General features: G+C 40.1%; 1 protein-coding gene across 4 annotated transcripts; it reads right to left on the bottom strand.

The window, feature by feature from the left end:
- Positions 368 to 18,383, bottom strand: IKZF5 (IKAROS family zinc finger 5). Of its 4 annotated transcripts, none has more exons than XM_005698579.3 (5): positions 18,243 to 18,383; positions 16,586 to 16,707; positions 7,135 to 7,329; positions 4,997 to 5,179; positions 368 to 4,418 (listed from the first exon to the last, which is right to left on the bottom strand). In XM_005698579.3, exons 3-5 carry the CDS (start codon positions 7,265 to 7,267, stop codon positions 3,475 to 3,477), a joined length of 1,260 nt encoding a protein of 419 aa, XP_005698636.1. In that variant the 5' UTR covers positions 7,268 to 7,329; positions 16,586 to 16,707; positions 18,243 to 18,383; the 3' UTR covers positions 368 to 3,474. The 4 variants fall into 4 exon arrangements, with proteins under 4 accessions (XP_005698636.1, XP_017896856.1, XP_005698635.1 ...); XM_018041367.1 differs by lacking the exon at positions 18,243 to 18,383 and adding an exon at positions 17,958 to 18,225; XM_005698578.3 differs by lacking the exon at positions 16,586 to 16,707.

Genomic DNA, 18,413 nt, shown 5'->3' with positions numbered 1-18,413 from the left:
TCTTTCTCTCTCCTTTACTTTCTTATCGGTCGACTCTGGATCACCAGGTTCCAGTCCATTAAAGGAACCCAACATGACATGAATAATTGAGCAGCAGAGGATCCTCATTCCTGTGCCACAACACTTTAAGGGGGTCACACCTTAAATACAGAGAAATTAGGAAGGAGACAAAATGCTAATTATGTTACCATTTTTGTTTTTGGTAACTCATGTGACAGATCTTCTCATGGGTAAGGCATTCTACAAATCGAAACCAATGTAGCCATAAAACCTTTTCTTTAAAAAAAAAAAAAAATTAACATTGACATACTGAAAAAATATTAACAAAACTAGATCCTAGTTTTTAAAAAAGAAAAATCGAGATCCATTAGAAAGTGTGATTTTTTTATTCATACATTACAAAAGCAAAGCTTCATTCACAATATGAACTACATACTAGATAGAGTTATTTCAGCATTAAACTGCTCTCTGGAATCCCTAAATATAGTGTGTTTTGCAACCATACTCGTTTTATATTTTACATACAAAATATGTTCTTTACATCAAAGTACATATTAATGAAACCAAGTTCTAGAAATCATATCTCCTCTAAGACTACTTAATAAAAAGTCCTTAGCAGGGAATTTTTTAAAAATAATATTTCCATTTGATAAATATTTTTGTAGAACTTAAATGAGGTTTATCTCTGGACATTTTTTTTAGGTAATATTCCCTTTGTCAAACAGTTCTGCAGATGAATGGCAAACACATTTCTAAAATGAGACAGCACTGGAAAATATCCAATTAAATTTTTTCAAAGTAAAAGTCTAGCTTTTACTTGAGTTTCAAGAAGTTGTAGCTACATACTATATTAATAAAAATCTGAAATAAAATTATTCCGTGTTAATCTCGTCACAGTTTCTTAAAAAAATATTAGTGGAGATAAATTATCTACCAACTTTAAAAATCTAAACTTATGTTCACTGAACAAAAATAAATTTAGTTTCAGAACATTGCCTGTTATCAGCAAAGTATTATAAATAGTACATGTTAAACTTTTCTCAACTCATTTCTATAAAATATATGATTAAAAATAAAATGGGAGAAACATATTCAATACTTAATGGAAGATAATATCTTTCCAATACAGAATTTAATTCTCAAAAAATTTAAATAAAATCCTAAATATTTAAAAAAATACAATACTAAAAAAGTTTCTAAGTTAGATTTGCTTCAAAAACATTAGTGCATTTAGAATTAACTGTAGCTTTCAAGCATTGATACCTTTGGAATACAACTATGCTCTTTAAGTCATAGGAATTTTAACATTATACATTCTAGTTTGTAATTATGAAAAAATTATCTTAACTAAAATGCTCTTTCAAAGCATCTTTAATTGTCAGAAAAAAAAAAAATACTTGTCACTATTTGGCCCAGAATATACAGTAAATAAACTGGTTTTAACATGAGAGTTCTTCCTTTTTGTTTAATGAAAACTTCCATTTTCTATTTTGTGGTATTGCTTTTATATGAAGAATAATATAGAAGAAAAAAATAAATACAAAAGAGTCCAAATGACAGCACCCTGTTTCTGACAGTATATACATATGAGGGTCAAGTTACACATCTGGAAAAGGCTGCTCTAAAACTGATCCGAAGAGCAAGAGCTCCAAGCGACAGAGCAGAAGAGACTGCAGACTCGAGATTCACAGGCCTCAGACTGACAAAGAGAGCTGTCTAGAGAAACTCCTCAGTGCTGTTCTTGCCACAGTGCAGTGGAGATTAGATTAAACCACAAGAACTCATTTTAATGGCTTTGTAGTATTTGGAAGAGAGGGCAAAAGATCCATTAACTTGGCACTTGGGGGTTTTTGTGGACAGATACCACCAATATTTCCCTTTCACTTTAAGAGTAGAAGTCCTTTTTAGTTAATGCTTAATAATTAAAATGTTTGCTTTAAGAGGCCAATTAGTAACACTTTCAAGATTTGAACCAAATTAAAAACAAAAATTTTGCAAAGTACACAGAAACCAACAGTTAGTAACAATATATTTTATTGTTTGACCAAGCTGTCCTCAGAGTAAGCTAGTTATTACACAATATAAAAACAACAGCCTCCTATTCAAAATTATTCTAGATTTATATAGCAAGTTTTATTTTTGTAAACAAATATGTTTAAATGCATTTTTATATGTATATCCTCTTCTACTAAGGCGACAATTCAGTTCACAGTTTTCATATAGTTTTCTTGCCGTACATGAAAGACTGGTAAAACTGCAAGTAAGTGTTATAACTTGAATTCACAGAAAATATCTTAAACGGCCAATTCTGAAGAGGAGGATAGAATTCGTTGTGGACATATGTTCTCATTTTTGTAAATGTTACTTCACCAACACATTTTCCCATTTGTTTCTATATCTACCTTTTCTTGAGAATTATGCCAATAAATGGATAGAAGGCAGGAAAAGGAAACTTCAGATTTTTTTTTTTTGGAAGGACCACATTTCCTAGGAATAAGATGGATGACTTCCACTGTACCTCTTTGGTCACCAAAGGAATGGAAGGAATAACAGATTCTCAGTTTGGTTGTAAAATGCATATATAACATTAGAATGAAGATTTAAATGAAAAATTCAAATTAAAAGGAAAAAAGCCATCTTCATAGATAACCTTCTGATATTTCTAGCGTTCTGGAGTACTTCCTGGTAGTTTTTAAAATAAATTACAATAAAAATACAATGGAAAACTGCTGTGTTTAAACTAGAAACTGAATAAGCAGGTATTTTAAATATTAAACTCCATTTTCAATTTACAGTTTTAAAGTTTCATTTATTTTCAGAACCTTTACTTCATATATTTATAACTTTAATTTTAAAAGAATTAAATGTTTTACATTTGCCCTTACGGAAAAAAGAAAGATTTACTACACTGATACTGCTTTACTATTACCAGGTAATAGTTGAAATATTCAACTAAGCTATGTTAACTAATTTTTAATTAAGGGCAATTTCAAAGGCAATTCCTCTACAAAACACTGAAATAAGTTGGAATAGATTTTGAAAGAGAAAGTAATTTATTCTACCATTTTGAAATTATGGCAGAAATAACATCTAGCGGCAATTTAGATGTTGAAATACCAAGAGTATCCATCAGCCTTGATGTTTTTATGGACTGTAAATGTGAGAAATTTAAATAACCACTTGTAAGATTATGATTGCACTCAAATTCTCAAATGTCTAAATGAAAGGAAAAAAAAATTAAGATACCAATGTGTCCAACTCTTCTAATACATAAATGACCCTGACGAGGCTTCTATGAAAAAAAGAAAACAGACATTTTGTTTCCACTGTCAAACTTATACTCTATATGTATAAAACTTTAAATTAGCAGACACCTTATTAGGGATGACACCACCCCACCCCTCCCCCGCAAGAAACAACAGTAAACTACAAAACACAAAAAGGCAAAGCAAGGGAAGCAGAGCGTGATTGTTTTCAGTGTTGGTTATGTTGCCCTCTTGCAAAATGACAGGCAAAATCATACTTGTTTTTACATTTGCACCCACATATGTTACACTGAAAAGGATTTTCATACCCATGACATCCCATGTGGATGGTGTAAAGGATATTGTCGGCAAAGTACATGTCACAGTGCTGGCAGTGGTGGAGAAGCTGCGGGTCCTGGACGGGCAGGGTGGGAGCTGGAGTGCTCGGCTGGCTGTTTCCCACGCTTGGAGTACTTGTGTGGGCACTCGGTTCACTGCTCGGCCCTGCCACCGGACTGTAGTTCCTTTGACCGTGTGACGGCCGAGGCTCGGGGCTGGTGGGAGAGGAGCTCTGCGGAAGACTTGCTGACACGGCAGAAACTACCGCCTGGGCAGAGGGCTGCTGCACCATGAAGGGCTTCTCCTCGGCGCAGGGAACTACATCCGGGGACGCAGGGTTTTGGTTTTCAGGTGGCAAACTGGACAGCTGTCCGGCTAGAGTTGAGAGCTGGTTTAAAGGGTTGTCAACCATGAGTTCTTGGGGGTCTCTTGGCAGGCCTCCAGTTGGTGTGGTTTTCGCCATACTTTCATAGGAGTCAGTCTGGATGTTTGGGATTTCATGGGTAAAATCATTAAGGTAGTCTGGCTTCTGAACCACCATGGAAGGCGGGCTTAAGTTGATGAGTGCTCTTCTGCTATAGTTCAGGTTGCTAGTTTTCTTCTGTAAAACCCCCCACATTTTCTTGCTGCTTAAGGAAGACCTAGTACCTTTAATTGGTACCATTTTATGCTTGCGCCTTCGATGATGGGACAGGTTGCTTCGGTCACTGCAGCGGAAGGAACACAATTCACATTTGTATGGTTTTTCTCCTGTATGGGAACGCATGTGGGCTTCCAGATGACGCTCATAGGCAGATGCAAATGGACACAAGTGACATCGATGAGGTTTCTCACCTGTTTAAAAGGAAAAATGGGAGAGAAACTGCAGGAGTAGCTCATTTATGAAAAGTTTCATATTCTGTCCATTCATTATTTAGAAACTGATCAAAAATAAAACGCTTTTCGGAAATACACACATGCACAAAAGATTATTAAAATCTGTTAAGAAAGCTGCATACAACAATCTTCATACCATACTGACTAGTGGAAGACACTCCTTTCACAGAAGGGATGGCTAAGGCAACGTCTAAGGGTTAGCAGTGTCGCCTGCAATTGTACAGAAAACTCCTCCCTAGTCCGCAATGGCAATGGACTTAGGATAAAGATAAAAACATTTATCACTTCATTCTGCCGGCCAACATGAGAAGCTGACAGATATGGAGTTTAGATCACGAAGGAAGATAGCTAAGGAAGGGGGAGCTTACAAGGGGCCTTCCTTCCTTGTATGCTGTCATGCTATTGCTTTGTAAAACTGGATTCACTTCTCCATTTACTCAAACCTTACATCAACCTTCATTTTCAAACAATCACAACTATTTATATGACAGATCAACCTGCCCTCCTTGGCCCCTCTCCAGCCCCTCCTCTGTTACCTGTGTGAATTCTAATGTGTTCAATGAGCCGGGCGGTGCCTTTGCTGGCATAGTTGCAGTACCGACACTTGAGCTTTCCATCAAAGGTCCTTTCAAACCCGTCTACTAACATTCCTGAGTTTTCATCCAGGGAAACTTCAACAGATGGGTGATCAAGTCCATTTTGATCACCATCTGTTCCAGCTACAAACAAAGTATAGCAAAAGAAATTATGCATCTCAGCATCAACTCAATTTAGCAATTTAGTGTTGAGTGGTAGGAAATCTTTCATAAACTGACAGGTCACTTAGCATAAAAGTTAAATTCACAAAAATCACATGTCTTTCTGAACTGACATTAATTCCATACAAAAGCAGCATTATAGGAGGGGTTCTCAAATCACTAACACATATCAGTGCTCAACATGCTTTTGAGGAAGAGAACAGGGCATTACCTTTATCTGACAGGTAAGGAGACAGAGGGGAGTAAACAGTGATGGCAATTACATGTTTAAGGTTCTAGCCACTTCTATAAATACAATGGGCTGTCATGATCAACTCCCCAAATCCTAGTCTATTTAATCTAGAGTAATTCATGTTGAGTTTTATAGTTCCACTCAGCTTACATGTATGTTCTAGACCCTGGGTTGCATTTAGGATCTTAAAATTCTAATTAAGCACATAAAGGGAAACACTGTACCTCACATCTCTGGATGTTAGAACCTGTAAGAATATCAGTTAAGAGACGTTTGGCTGTTCAATTTTAATCAACTAATTTGTATAGGTAAACTGAAGGAACAAGTGCTCAGGTCTGGAAAACCAGCAGATGGTGGGGACTACAGCCCTGCTCTCTCGGATCTGAGTCCAGGAATTGTACACTAGAGCATTTAGAGGGAGTGTCTATTCCTCCAGTTTCATGGGAAAAGCACTTCTACACCTTCTTCAGGAGGCAGCCATGGATGGACAGTACGGACAGTTTGAGCCCTCTGCTCTATGGCTTCCTCCATCCCTCACCAGGAGGAGAGAAGGGACTTTGTTGGTTAGTGCAAGTCCAAAATCCAGTGGGTCCACTGCACTGGAGGGACAACAAGGCTCAGTGTCCCCCTTCCTCCCATTGCTTTTCTAAGGCAGTGACTTCCAAAATTTTACGTGCATATGGAATCACTTGGGAAGTGTATTAAAATACACCTGCTGATTCAGTCGATCTGGGGTGGGCCTGATGGTTTGCACTTCTCACCAGCTCGCAGGTGATGCCTTATCTCTGCTGTTGGTGGTCCCTGGATTACAAAGCCCTAGGCCATCTAGGTCAAAGGTTAGCATACTTTTCCCACAAGGGTCAGATAGCAAATACTTCAGGCTTTGTGGGCCACAGGGTCTCTCACAGCTACTGGACTCTGCTGCTGTAACTCAAAAACAGCTATAGAAAATAGCTCAGCAAGCATGGCTCTGTTTCAGTAAAACTATGGATGCTGAAGTTTCAATTTCGTGTTAGTTTTCATGTGTCATGACATTATTTTTCTTTTTCCCGCCAACCATTTACAAATGTAGAAACCACTCTTAGCAACCACACCAACAGTCCAGATGGGGCCCACAGGCTGCAGTTTGCTGCCTCCCAAGTGAGGGTCAGGAAGAGACCTCAGTCCGTGCGGGAGCAAACTTGCTGGTCTCTCTGTAGGGCAGGCAGGACAGATTCAAGTACTCACTGCTTTCTCTCTGCTAGTTTCACCTCCTAGGTGAGCACACATGGTGGGCCCTCTCTTCATTTTAAGAGAAGAAACAGAAACCTCTATTTTGTCTCAGGTCTGATACAAATTTCCTAATGGCCAAAGGCCTTGTGTAGTGAAGATGCACCCCCTTTGGGCTCCTTGTAACCACTGTTAGCTAATGGGACCTGGAGAATGGGAAGGAAATTTAGAATCTCCAATTTTTGCACAGGAGAGAATGCATCTCTGGACCCCAGGGTAAGCTCTGGGGAGGGGGCTTCCTCTCCCTCAGCAAAACCTGACCCGCTTAAAGAAAGGGGAAAAAAACAGCCCATCTTCTGCCCAAAACAGAATGATTCACATTAGCAAGCAACAGTGGCTTTACACTATGGATAACAACACACAAACATTACATGTATAAAAAATGAATTATTTAATGGTATTAAGAGGAATCTACCTCCCTGAAGAGCCTCTGCTTCTTTGTCCCCACTAACTGATCCAGAAATCATGTTGACATGATGGGTCTGCTGAGTTAGGTATTCCTGGAAATCTTTCACAAAGTCCAAAGGCTCCGGTTTCTTCTCACCCATCTTTGATTTTGATATATATATATATATATATGAATATTTCTGGAGTTTACAGTTCGTTATACCTATGGGGGGAAAATAAAATAATTTTACACTATTTAGGGAGATGCAGTATGTATTAAAACAACAACACTGACGAAGATTATTATGGGCCAGGTACTACAAAGCAAGAGAACACAGTCCCTGCTTTTAAATATCTTATAATCTTCCTGGTGAACTAAAGAAGACATACAAAAAACAGTTAACAATTCATATATTTAATATCTAAATAAACTGGGATGGAAAGAAATTACAAAAAGAAAAACCCAGATGAAAGAAATCGGCATATCAGCAGGGATTATCATTGAAGGAGACAGTAGAGAAACCAAGTGGCTCAAACAGGGCTGGTGGAGAGAATTTCTGGACGACGCCCATGGTGCACGCCTGCATTGGCCAGTACAGGAGCTACTAGCCACATGTAGCTACGGAGGGCTCAAATGTGGCTAATACAAATGACTTGAGTTTTGTTCAATTTAAAAGTGAAATAGCTACATGTGGCTAGTGACTACATATCAAACAGCAAAGCGTCTTAAGACAACATTCTCACACGAATGAGAACTCTAGAAGTAGGCGATCTAGAACAGTGGTGGCAAACTTTCTGAAAAGGGCCAGGTAAGAAATATTTTAGCCTGCGATTGTCACTATAGCTAAAAGCAGACATGGACAATACGTAAAGGAATAAATGTGATCATCTTCTAAATTCAGTTCAGTCGCTCAGTAGTGTCCGACTCTTTGCGACCCCATGAACCGCAGCACGCCAGGCCTCCCTGTCCATCACCAACTCCCGGAGTCCACCCAAACCCATGTCCACTGAGTCGATGATGCCATCCAACCATCTTATCCTGTCATCCCCTTCTCCTCCTGGCCTCAATCTTTCATGCATCAGGGTCTAAGCAGGTACAGAGCCAGGTTTGGCCTATGGGCTGAAACTTTGCAACCCCTGCCCTAGAAATCCAAATCACCACCTCTACCATCACTCACCATCCTACTCATTCTGAGAAAAAGAAAAAAAAAATTTTACAGAAAAGAAAAAAATACCTGATGCTGATGGGAGAGAAACTCTGTCAGATTTTGCAGCCATAAACTAAAAACTGGTCTTCACATAGGTGTATGGCCCAAATTCACAAATCAAATAACCAAAAAGTTTTCTAGTAAAAACAAGCTGAGGAAGTCTAGCACCTAGGAGACAACAAGTCTTTCCTTCCAATAAAAACATACTTATGCACATGTTCTAAAATATGCCTTATGCTAAAAATTTCTTTCCCTAAACCCCAACTACTTAATGAGTAATTTACTATCTAAGAAAGTTATCTTTGATAGCCAGTAGTAGGCATCTAAAGCTAAAATCACTCATGTCTCAGTATATATGCTTAACTTTTTCTCAAAGCATAGCACACGCACAGAAAAAAGCAGCAGTCCTAAGGGTAGAGGCTTAGTGAATTGTCACAAAATGAACGCATCCATGAAATGAACACTAATGTCAAGAAACAGAAGGCTCCCAGCATGCCAGTAGCCCTGCCGTGCATCACCAAGGGCTCCACATCCCTGACAGTTGAAACTGCTGGCCCGAAGGGTATGCTTCGGGTTCAGATAATGAACCCTAAAGGTTCAGCTTCAGATAATGCCAGATAGTTTTTCAAAGTGAGTATACCAATCTGTACTCCCATCAGTGTGGAACAAGAGTCCTGTTGCCATACACCCTCACCAATGCTCAGGTTTTTTTTTTGCCTTTTTCATTTTAGCCATCTTGATGGGTGTATGGTGGTATCGCACTGGTTTTAATTTGTATGACTTGATAATTAATTAAGCTGTGTACTTGTTATGTTAACTTCCCGCTTACATAACCTCTACTTCACACCCAGTGAAGCATCTGTTCAAGTCTTTTGTTCATTTCTCTATTGGGTTGTCTATCTAATTGATATGTAAGAGTTCTTCACAATATTCTGGATATTAGTTCTTTATTGTGCTGTGCTTAGTGAATCAGACGTGTCCTACTCTTTGCGACCCCCATGGACTGTAGCCCGCCAGGCTCCTTTGTCCATGGGGAGTCTCCAGGCAAGAATACTGGTTGCTATGCCCTCCTCCAGGAGATCTTCCCAACCCAGAAATCGAACCCATGTCTCCCTCATTGCAGGTGGATGCTTTACCAACTGAGCCACCAGGGAAGCCCTTTATTAGGTATGTATATCTTGAGTACTTCTCACACTCTGTGGTTCGCCTTTTCACTTTCTTAAAGGTAACTTTTGATGAACAAAAGTTCTTAATAGAGTCCAATTTACCCATCCTCCCCCTACCTTTACATTTAGAGCTGCTGGTATCCTTGCCTATATTTTACATGAAGATGTTCTCCTGTATTTTCTTGTGAAATTTTTATTGTTTTTACCTTTCATATTTTTATCTGGAATTGAGCTTTGTCGATTGTAAAGTTACGAGTCAAAATACACTTTTCCTCCCCATGGAGATATCCAACTGTCCTAACAACATGCATTTGATAGACCAGTCTTTCTCCACCAGCCTCTTTTCTCACCTTTCTAAACCAGATGATATATGAGATGCTATTTCTGGATTCTTCATTCTGTTCCATTGGCCTATTTTTGTCTCTCCTCACACTATCACCACATAGTCTCAGTAATAAAAATCTTAATATCTCAGTAATTTAAGTCCACCAGTTGTTTTTCTCCTTCAAGAATATTTGGACCACTCTGGGTTCTTTTCTTTATGGTCTGAGCCACCACCGTTTTCAGCCTAAGTGTTTCCGTGGCAAGAATTACAGTGTTGTAGAAATGAGATAAAAGCACATTTTCCAATTAACAAAAGCATGATCAACTTAAAAAAAATGTTTTGTTTTTCTTTTTGGCTGCTTTGGGTCTTAGTTGCGGTGTACAGGGTCTTTAGTTATGGCATGTGGGATCTAGCTCTCTGACCAGGGATCAAATCCTGGCCCCCTGCATTGGCAGCATGGAGGCTTAGCCACTAGACCAGCAAGGACGTCCCAAACAACTTGACCAATATTTTAAAAACAAAAACTTCTGTTTTAATTAACTAGAAATCTACTAGAAACAGACTAACTTGACAGTGTTGCTACTATAGATTGTGTATACAAATATTAGTCTTCATTCCAATCCCAAAGAAAGGCAATGTCAAAGAATGCTCAAACTACCGCACAATTGCACTCATCTCACACGCTAAGTAAAGTAATGCTTAAAATTCTCCAAGCCAGGCTTCAGCAATACGTGAACCGTGAACTTCCAGATGTTCAAGCTGGTTTTAGAAAAGGCAGAGGAACTAGAGATCAAATTGCCAACATCTGCTGGATCACTGAAAAAGCAAGAGAGTTCCAGAAAAACATCTATTTCTGCTTTATGGACTACGCCAAAGCCTTTGACTGTGTGGATCACAATAAACTGTGGAAAATTCTGAAAGAGATGGGAATACCAGACCACCTGACCTGCCTCTTGAGAAACCTATATGCAGGTCAGGAAGCAACAGTTAGAACTGGACATGGAACAACAGACTGGTTCCAAATAGGAAAAGGAGTACGTCAAGGCTGTATATTGTCACCCTGCTTATTTAACTTATACGCAGAGTGCATCATGAGAAACGCTGGGCTGGAGGAAGCACAACCTGGAATCAACATTGCTGGGGGAAATATCAATAATCTCAGATATGCAGATGACACCACCCTCATGGCAAAAAGTGAAGAAGAACTAAAGAACCTCTTGATGAAAGTGAAAGAGGAGAGTGAAAAAGTTGGCTTAAAGCTCAACATTCAGAAAACTAAGATCATGGCATCCAGTCCCATCACTTCATGGGAAATAGATGGGGAAATAGTGGAAACAGTGCCAGACTTTGTTTTTCTGGGCTCCAAAATCACTGCAGATGGTGACTGCAGCCATAAAATTAAAAGACGCTTACCTCTTGGAAAAAAAGTTATGACCAACCTAGACAGCATATTAAAAAGCAGAGACATTACTTTGTCAACAAAGGTCCATCTAGTCAAGGCTATGGTTTTTCCCATGGTCATGAATGGATGTGAGAGTTGGAACATGAAGAAAGCTGAGCGCCGAAGAATTGATGCTTTTGAACTGTGGTGTTGGAGAAGACTCTTGAGAGTCCCTTGGACTGCAAGGAGATCCAACCAGTCTATCCTAAAGGAGATCAGTCCTGGGTGTTCATTGGAAGGACTGATGTTGAAGCTGAAACTCCAATACTTTGGCCACCTGATGCGGAGAGCTGACTCACTGAAAAACACCCTGATGCTGGGAAAGATTGAGGGCAGGAGAAGGGGACGACAGAGGATGAGATGGTTGGATGGCGTCACCGACACAGTGGACGTGGGTTTGGGTGGACTCCGGGAGTTGGTGATGGACTGGGAGGCCTGGCGTGCTGCAGTTCATGGTGTCGCAAAGAGTCAGAGCGACTGAACAGAACTGAATTGAGGAACCAATAAGAACACGGGGCGGGGCGGGGTGGGGTGGGGTGGGGGTGGGGGGCTGGTTTGGTTTCTCTTGTTCACTGGCCCCAGACCGATACATTTTATTTTTGTCTCTTCTGCCTTCCTCTCTCCTAACATTTAATTTGTTCTTTATTCCAGACACATTCAGCCAAGTAAGAATCTGCAGGTAATTCTCACTTGTCTTAAGGCAACATGTTTGAATAGTTTCTTTGCTCCTTTTTGAGGAGATGCCTAGGGGGTCATTATTATTACTGTCTCTTTTCACCGTTTTCTACAAAGTTGAGGCTACTGAAAGTCTGTCCTCTAGATGAACAGAATATTATTGTGGTATTAGGTTAAAGCTACTACCTTAAAGACTCTGAACAGTGTCTTCTCTAGCCTTAGTATCCTATTTTGTAAAATGAAGTAACAGTACCAATTTGCAGTACCGTTTTAAAGTTTTACACATAATTGTAAGTGTCTTGCAAGATGTGTAGTTTATGGTATGTTTTCAGATAACAGCAGCTTTTCTGCAGCCAAAAATGGTTATACTTTAGATTAAGAAATTCCCCATTGTCCAAAATTCCAAGTGTCTTATGTTATCATTTTATATATCTCATCTGCGGTTACAATGAAACAAACATGGGCCACTTTTCTCCATTATTCATATATTCCAATTTGCAATTTCCCAAATCAACTTACAACTTCCCAAACTCATCTCTTCTCATTTTCCTCCTTTAGGCCACCTCTTTAACTCACTCGCTTTAATCTGGCTCAGCTTTCTCAGTTTTAAGGATTACTGCTGGCTTCTGAACAGTTTGCTTCAGTTGTTTTCCCATCCTGTCTGTTAACCCGAACTGCTTCTCTGTTTTCTAATCGCTGTATTAGTATTTATGACTACACTTGATTCTGCCGATTATTTGTCCTTTAAAATCTGCCCTTTGCTTAGGAAAAAAGAAAAAGTTGGCCAGTCAGCTACAATGAAAAAGACCATCAAGAATAAGATTAAAAAATATAATGATAATAATCTGTAATAGGGACTTCCCTGGCGGTCCAGTGGTTAAAACTCCACACTTCCATGGCAGGGGGCATGGGTTAGATCCCTGATTAGGCAACTAAGGTCCTCCAGGCTGCACAGTGCAGCCAAAAAAAATAAAAATAATCTATAAGAAGATGGACAGGGAAGCCTGGTGTGCTGCAGTCCATGGGGTAGCAAAGAACTGTACATGACTGAGCAACTGAATTCATAAGAAGATTATATCTCAATAAACCTGAAAACCACACCTCAAAATATACAGGGATGGAGAGAAACATAAAAATATACATAAAAAGGTAAGAAATAATAGCAGATAAAGATGCAGAATGAATTCCAAAATGATAGAGAAAAATAAAGAGAAATGCTTTTTAAAGAAATGATCAAGAAATTTCCAGAATTAAAGATTTCTTTCATTTCAATCTGAAAGGGAGCATAGAGTACAAAATAGAACATGTAATAAAATAACACTTAGACACATTATCGTGAAATTTTAAAACCTCAAAGACAAAGGGAGTAATAGGAAACTTTCTAGTGGGAAAAGACTGCCAACCCACATAGAAAAACAGAGTAGCAGCACTGGGTACAAAGAAACAACAAACTTCCTCAAGCTGCTAAAGGCTAACTTCCGGAAGTCTACATCACAACTAAGGGATGAAATTTAGATGCATTCCCTCTAGAATCAAGAACGCATGAATGCTTGCTATTACTGCTGCCATTCAACACAGGTAAAGGCCTCTCTCAATATAAAAAGGAAAAAAGTAATAAAACGTATAAGGACTGGGAGATACCCCTCCCCCAAAAAGAATAAGATCTGGGAAATTGTTTTTTAAAATATAAAAGCTGTTAAGGCCCTACAGATTGTGTTCTAATTATCAAGGCTGTAGTTTAGAAAGAAATCCTCGTGTTTCATTTCAACTTAGCGTCACTTTTTGCTGATCACTTCACATAAAAACCGATGTTTCCACTGGATATCTGAATATACTTCTTAAACAGCAAGATAAATTATACCAAATCCTGATTAGAAACCATAACACTGCTAAAGTACACATGACAAAGCAGGGGGGAAAACGCACAAGACTGCAGGGAAAAAAAGCAGGACATTTTTATACATGCGTCTCAAGTTTTAAGAACACAAATGAGCCTAATCACAGAGGATGGCTGGCATATTCTGACAGTCCTGGCTATTATCACATTGTCACATTACAAATTTCACTGTGTTCCCCGCCATAAATTTGATTTTCAATCAAAATGTACGATGGACTTAAAAAAACAACCACAAAGGATGCCAGTGAAAAAAGGGAAGACAACATTGGTCAAGAAGCAACAGTAAGAACTGGACATGGAACAACAGACTGGTTCCAAATCGGGAAAGAAGTACGTCAAGGCTGTATATTGTCACCCTGCTTATTCAACTTATATGCAGAGTACATCATGAGAAACACTAGACTGGATGAAGCACAAGCTGGAATCAAGATTGCTGGGAGAAATATCAGGAACCTCAGGTATACAGATGACACCACCCTTATGGCAGAAAGCAAAGAACTAAAGAGCCTCTTGATAAAAGTGAAAGAGGAGAGTGAAATACTTGGCTTAAAACTCAACATTCAGAAAACTAAGATCATGGTATCTGGTCCCATCACTTCCTGGCAAACAGATGGGGAAACAATGGAAACAGTCAGAGACTTTATTTTTTTGGGCTCCAAAATCACTGCAGATGGTGATTGCAGCCATGAAATTAAAAGACGCTTGCTCCGTGGAAGAAAAGTTATGACCAACCTAGACAGTATATCAAAAAGCAGAGACGTTACTTCACTAACAAATGTCTGTCTAGTCAAAGCTATCGTTTTTCCAGTAGTCATGTATGGATGTGAGAGTTGGACTATAAAGAAAGCTGAGCGCCGAAGAATTGATGCTTTTGAACTGCGGTGTTGGAGAAGACTCTTGAGAGTCCCTTGGACTGCAAGGAGATCCAACCAGTCCATCCTAAAGGAAATCAGTCCTGAATATTCATTGGAAGGACTGATGCTGAAGCTGAAAAACTCCAATACTTTGGCCACCTGATGTGAGGAACTGATTCATTTGAAGTCCCTGATGCTGGGAAAGATTAAAGGCAGGAGGAGAAGGGGAGGACAGAGGATGAGATGGTTGGATGGCATCACTGACTCAATGGACATGAGTTTGAGTAAACTCTAGGAATTGGTGATGGACGAGGAGGCCTGGCATGCTGCAGTTCATGGGGTCGCAAAGAGTTGGACTCGACTGAGCAACTGAACTGAACACTGTCAACTTGAGAGAAACTCTATTCTTAAGAATTTTAAATATATCGATATGATTTATAACCACAGACATCCTGCAATGATTTAAAAATTGTCATTCCATCCCTAAGCATTTTTGTGCCCACTTGACCTACATCACCTCCTCTCATGCAGACCTGCAAGACCCCTCCCCCACGGCAGACTTGCAAGCCCTTGCAGGGGTCTAGTCTATAAAACAAGCAAGTTTTATATGAGAGATGCCTAAATACGAATAGAGTCTACAGTTCAAAACCAAGCTTTCTCCATCTCAAGTCAGTAGTTCTAATCACAATAATTAAAAAAAGAACAATAATCCTGAAACTACAGAAGACTTCCTACTATCGAGGAAAAAAATTTAAGGGTTTTTGTATCCAAACCATCTTCTTATCTTTAATAAAGTACTCGTCAGTCTCAGGACCCAATGTTTAATTTAAGAACTCCATAAATTAACTGGTATCTAGAGATGCAGCTAAGACAGTGATAAATTTCAAAACTTTCGCAAATATTAACATAAAAATGTACTTTCAGAATCAGCCAACTATAATGTCCTCATTACCATACTTCACTATTATTATTTCCTATGATACAGCAAAATTCTGAGTCCTCCCTGTGACCCCTCTGATTAAAGTTAAGCTGGCATGGTATTCCACGGGTTCTAGATACGTCTATATAGAAATTGGCTAGAATGCACCTAAATTATTTTTATGCCAACATCTCTCCCCAACTACCCATTCAAAACTCACAAAATAAGGTTCTTACAAAACAACCAGAAATTACCCATGCTAGTCAAAGAAAGAAGCATCTAAGAAATAAGTTTTGATATCCCAAAAGAACACAAAAACCTCTTTAAGCAGATAAGTTAAACTTTTCTCTGACCTTCTCTGGGTCCTGATATTCAAGTCCTCTGATCTCCTTCAGTCTCACACTAAGAAAGGGAAGTTGCTCATCAATACACCTACAAACCCTCTTACTAGGAGCTAACAATTTAAAACAGAGGCATCGTGATGCAAATTAGAAGACAATCATAAGAAAGAGAGGTAATATGAGAACCAGAAGGGGCTCTTTAACCTACCTTCCTTCCAAACTCTTTTTTTAATAAGCTACACTCTCTTTTTAAAAAGAGGTTTTGAGAACATGATTAGGCAGCAGTAGGATCTATTCTATTTAATCTACAGAAAGTAGTTGACTAACTTCCTTTTACAATAACTTAATTTGGGGTTTAGACAGCCTATATACATACAGTGACTGCAGTTCAATGAATGTATATATACTTTTATACCTTAACAATTATGGTCACTGATTACTCTGCTATAGAATACGTATCAAACGCTTCCTTTGTACAGAGAACATGGAACTTCAGAAAGCATTAGAACACATTTCCTCTGATTACATAACTGGCTAAAAAGCAAGTTCTTCGAAGGCAAAAGGGACATTATGAGGCTTTGAGAAATCATAAAACATAATATAAAACATAAATAAAAACACATTGGAAGAAATAAAGATGTATGCAATCTAACCTTTTCACCCAAATCAGTTCCTCCTTTTTCTTGCCACTCCAACATTGATGAAATGTAGAGTAATCGAAATTTACTCTGGAGACACACCAAGGGACTCCCAAAGGCCATGGAGGGAATTTCAACTAAAATTGAAAAGCCATACAGAGTTCCGCAAAGAAAAATATACCACAAATCAAAACCTTTGTGACAAAAAATTAGCATCCACAGGTTTAATAAGCTAATAAAATAACGTGCCAATTTTACTAGTACCAGAAAACTAAGCTAAAAGAGAAAGACCAAAGCAGCAGCTTCATTTCAGCAAAAGCTCCAACTAAACAACAAAGAGTAACATGCATCAGTGTGACTATCGTTTTTTTTCCCCCTCCGCTGGTGGATTTCTTAAGATTTCATTTTTGGCAAAAAATTTTGTCTTTCTAAATTAAATTATTTATTTCAGTTGTTCATAGCACACTTCTAGGCTCAGGCTTAGTACTACCGAACAGCTGTAACTGCATAAAAACAAGGTACTAGCCTAGCCCCGTAGGGAAACCTTTGCCGGGAAAGGTTTAAAGAAAGAAACCCACCAGGCACGCCAAATAATGGCATATCTGATCCCCATCTTTATTATCCTCTCTATCGCGACTCAAAACACTTCGCGTTTCCTTTGGAAACTCTTGGGATCCCTGGAGGCAAAAAAACACCAAACACCTCAATTCTCTGTAACGAATTCCCAAGATTATATTAACATATATAGTCGTGTTAAATGCACAACATAAATAAAAACTAAAGGGAATCTGTAAAACTGTTAGCTCAGATGTTTAAATAGTCATTCTAAAGAAGTCGTGTGTCTTCCAAACTGAAGTTCTTCAGAGCTCACAACTTAAACAGCCTGTATTTCTTTTCCCACTGGTCGATCCACTTCGGACCTCAACAGCACACTGAGGGGACACTGGGCCGCACGGTTAGGGGCAGCCGGAACCGGTTTAACTTCACTTTGGATTCAGTTACCGAGCACTTAGAAGGTGGATGGCTTGGCTACTCGCACTTCAGCCAGTTACGTTAAGATTTAAATCCTGCACGAACCTCAACAGTTCTTTGTTGCAAAATCCTCCCTACATCTCACATCTCCCCCCAGGTAGAGGGAGTGCTCAAGCAGTAGAAAAGGATCAAGACAGGGCTGTCTGATAAAAGACGGGAGGTTTTAAAAGTCCTCCCAACCTGCAGCCCGCAACTGGCGTCGGGGCGGCATCCTCACCAGGATCCGGAACGCTTAGGAGACCCGCGCCTCAGCGGAGCCCCCCGGCCCAGGGACCTAGTGATGACGCGAACCTCGGGGCGCGCCCCGCCCCCGCCCTCGCGACCACCTGTCAGAGCGAGAGGGGCTACTCCCTACCCAGGAGCCTCCAAGCCCCCAACTGGCGGCCACCCCACCGCAGGCACCGCTCCCTCGGGGCTCCGGAGGCCCAGACACCGCACCCTCCGCGCTCCTGTCAGGAAGGTCCCGGGTCGCGACCCTAACGACCGACCGACCAACCACGCCCGCCCCTCCGCTGGGGCTGAGTTCCGGGCGGAGTCAGCCGGCCCGTCGAGAACACCCGGCTCTCTACCCGCGCCGCTCCTCCTTAACCGCTCTGCTCAGCTCTGTCACCGCCGTCTGAGCCGACGACCAGCTACTTACCGCCTGACAGTCGCACCGAGGAACCCCCACCGCCTTGTTCAACGCCGCTGCCGTCGCTGTCGCCCCCGCCGTCTTCGTCACCGCCGCCGCCATGTTTGTTGTGTCTCCGGTTCCCTTCCCGCCCCACTGCCGTGCCCAACTCTCGCGTGAGCAGAGCAAAAAGCGAAGAGA

This window comes from Capra hircus, chromosome 26, assembly GCF_001704415.2.
Source record: "Capra hircus breed San Clemente chromosome 26, ASM170441v1, whole genome shotgun sequence".
NCBI classification, from domain to species: Eukaryota; Metazoa; Chordata; class Mammalia; order Artiodactyla; family Bovidae; genus Capra; species Capra hircus.
Note: the sequence above shows the minus strand (reverse complement) of the source record. Positions and strands in the feature narration are given on the sequence as shown.

Bases quoted from the DNA above. Each gene is read 5' to 3' on its own strand.
- IKZF5 (XM_005698579.3), bottom strand. From the start codon at position 7,267: ATGGGTGAGAAGAAACCGGAGCCTTTGGACTTTGTGAAAGATTTCCAG. The intron at 5,180-7,134 runs GTAGATTCCTCT...CTTTGTTTGTAG, and splicing joins AGCAGAGGCTCTTCAGGGAG to CTGGAACAGATGGTGATCAA. The intron at 4,419-4,996 runs GTAACAGAGGAG...CCTTTTAAACAG, and splicing joins ACACATTAGAATTCACACAG to GTGAGAAACCTCATCGATGT.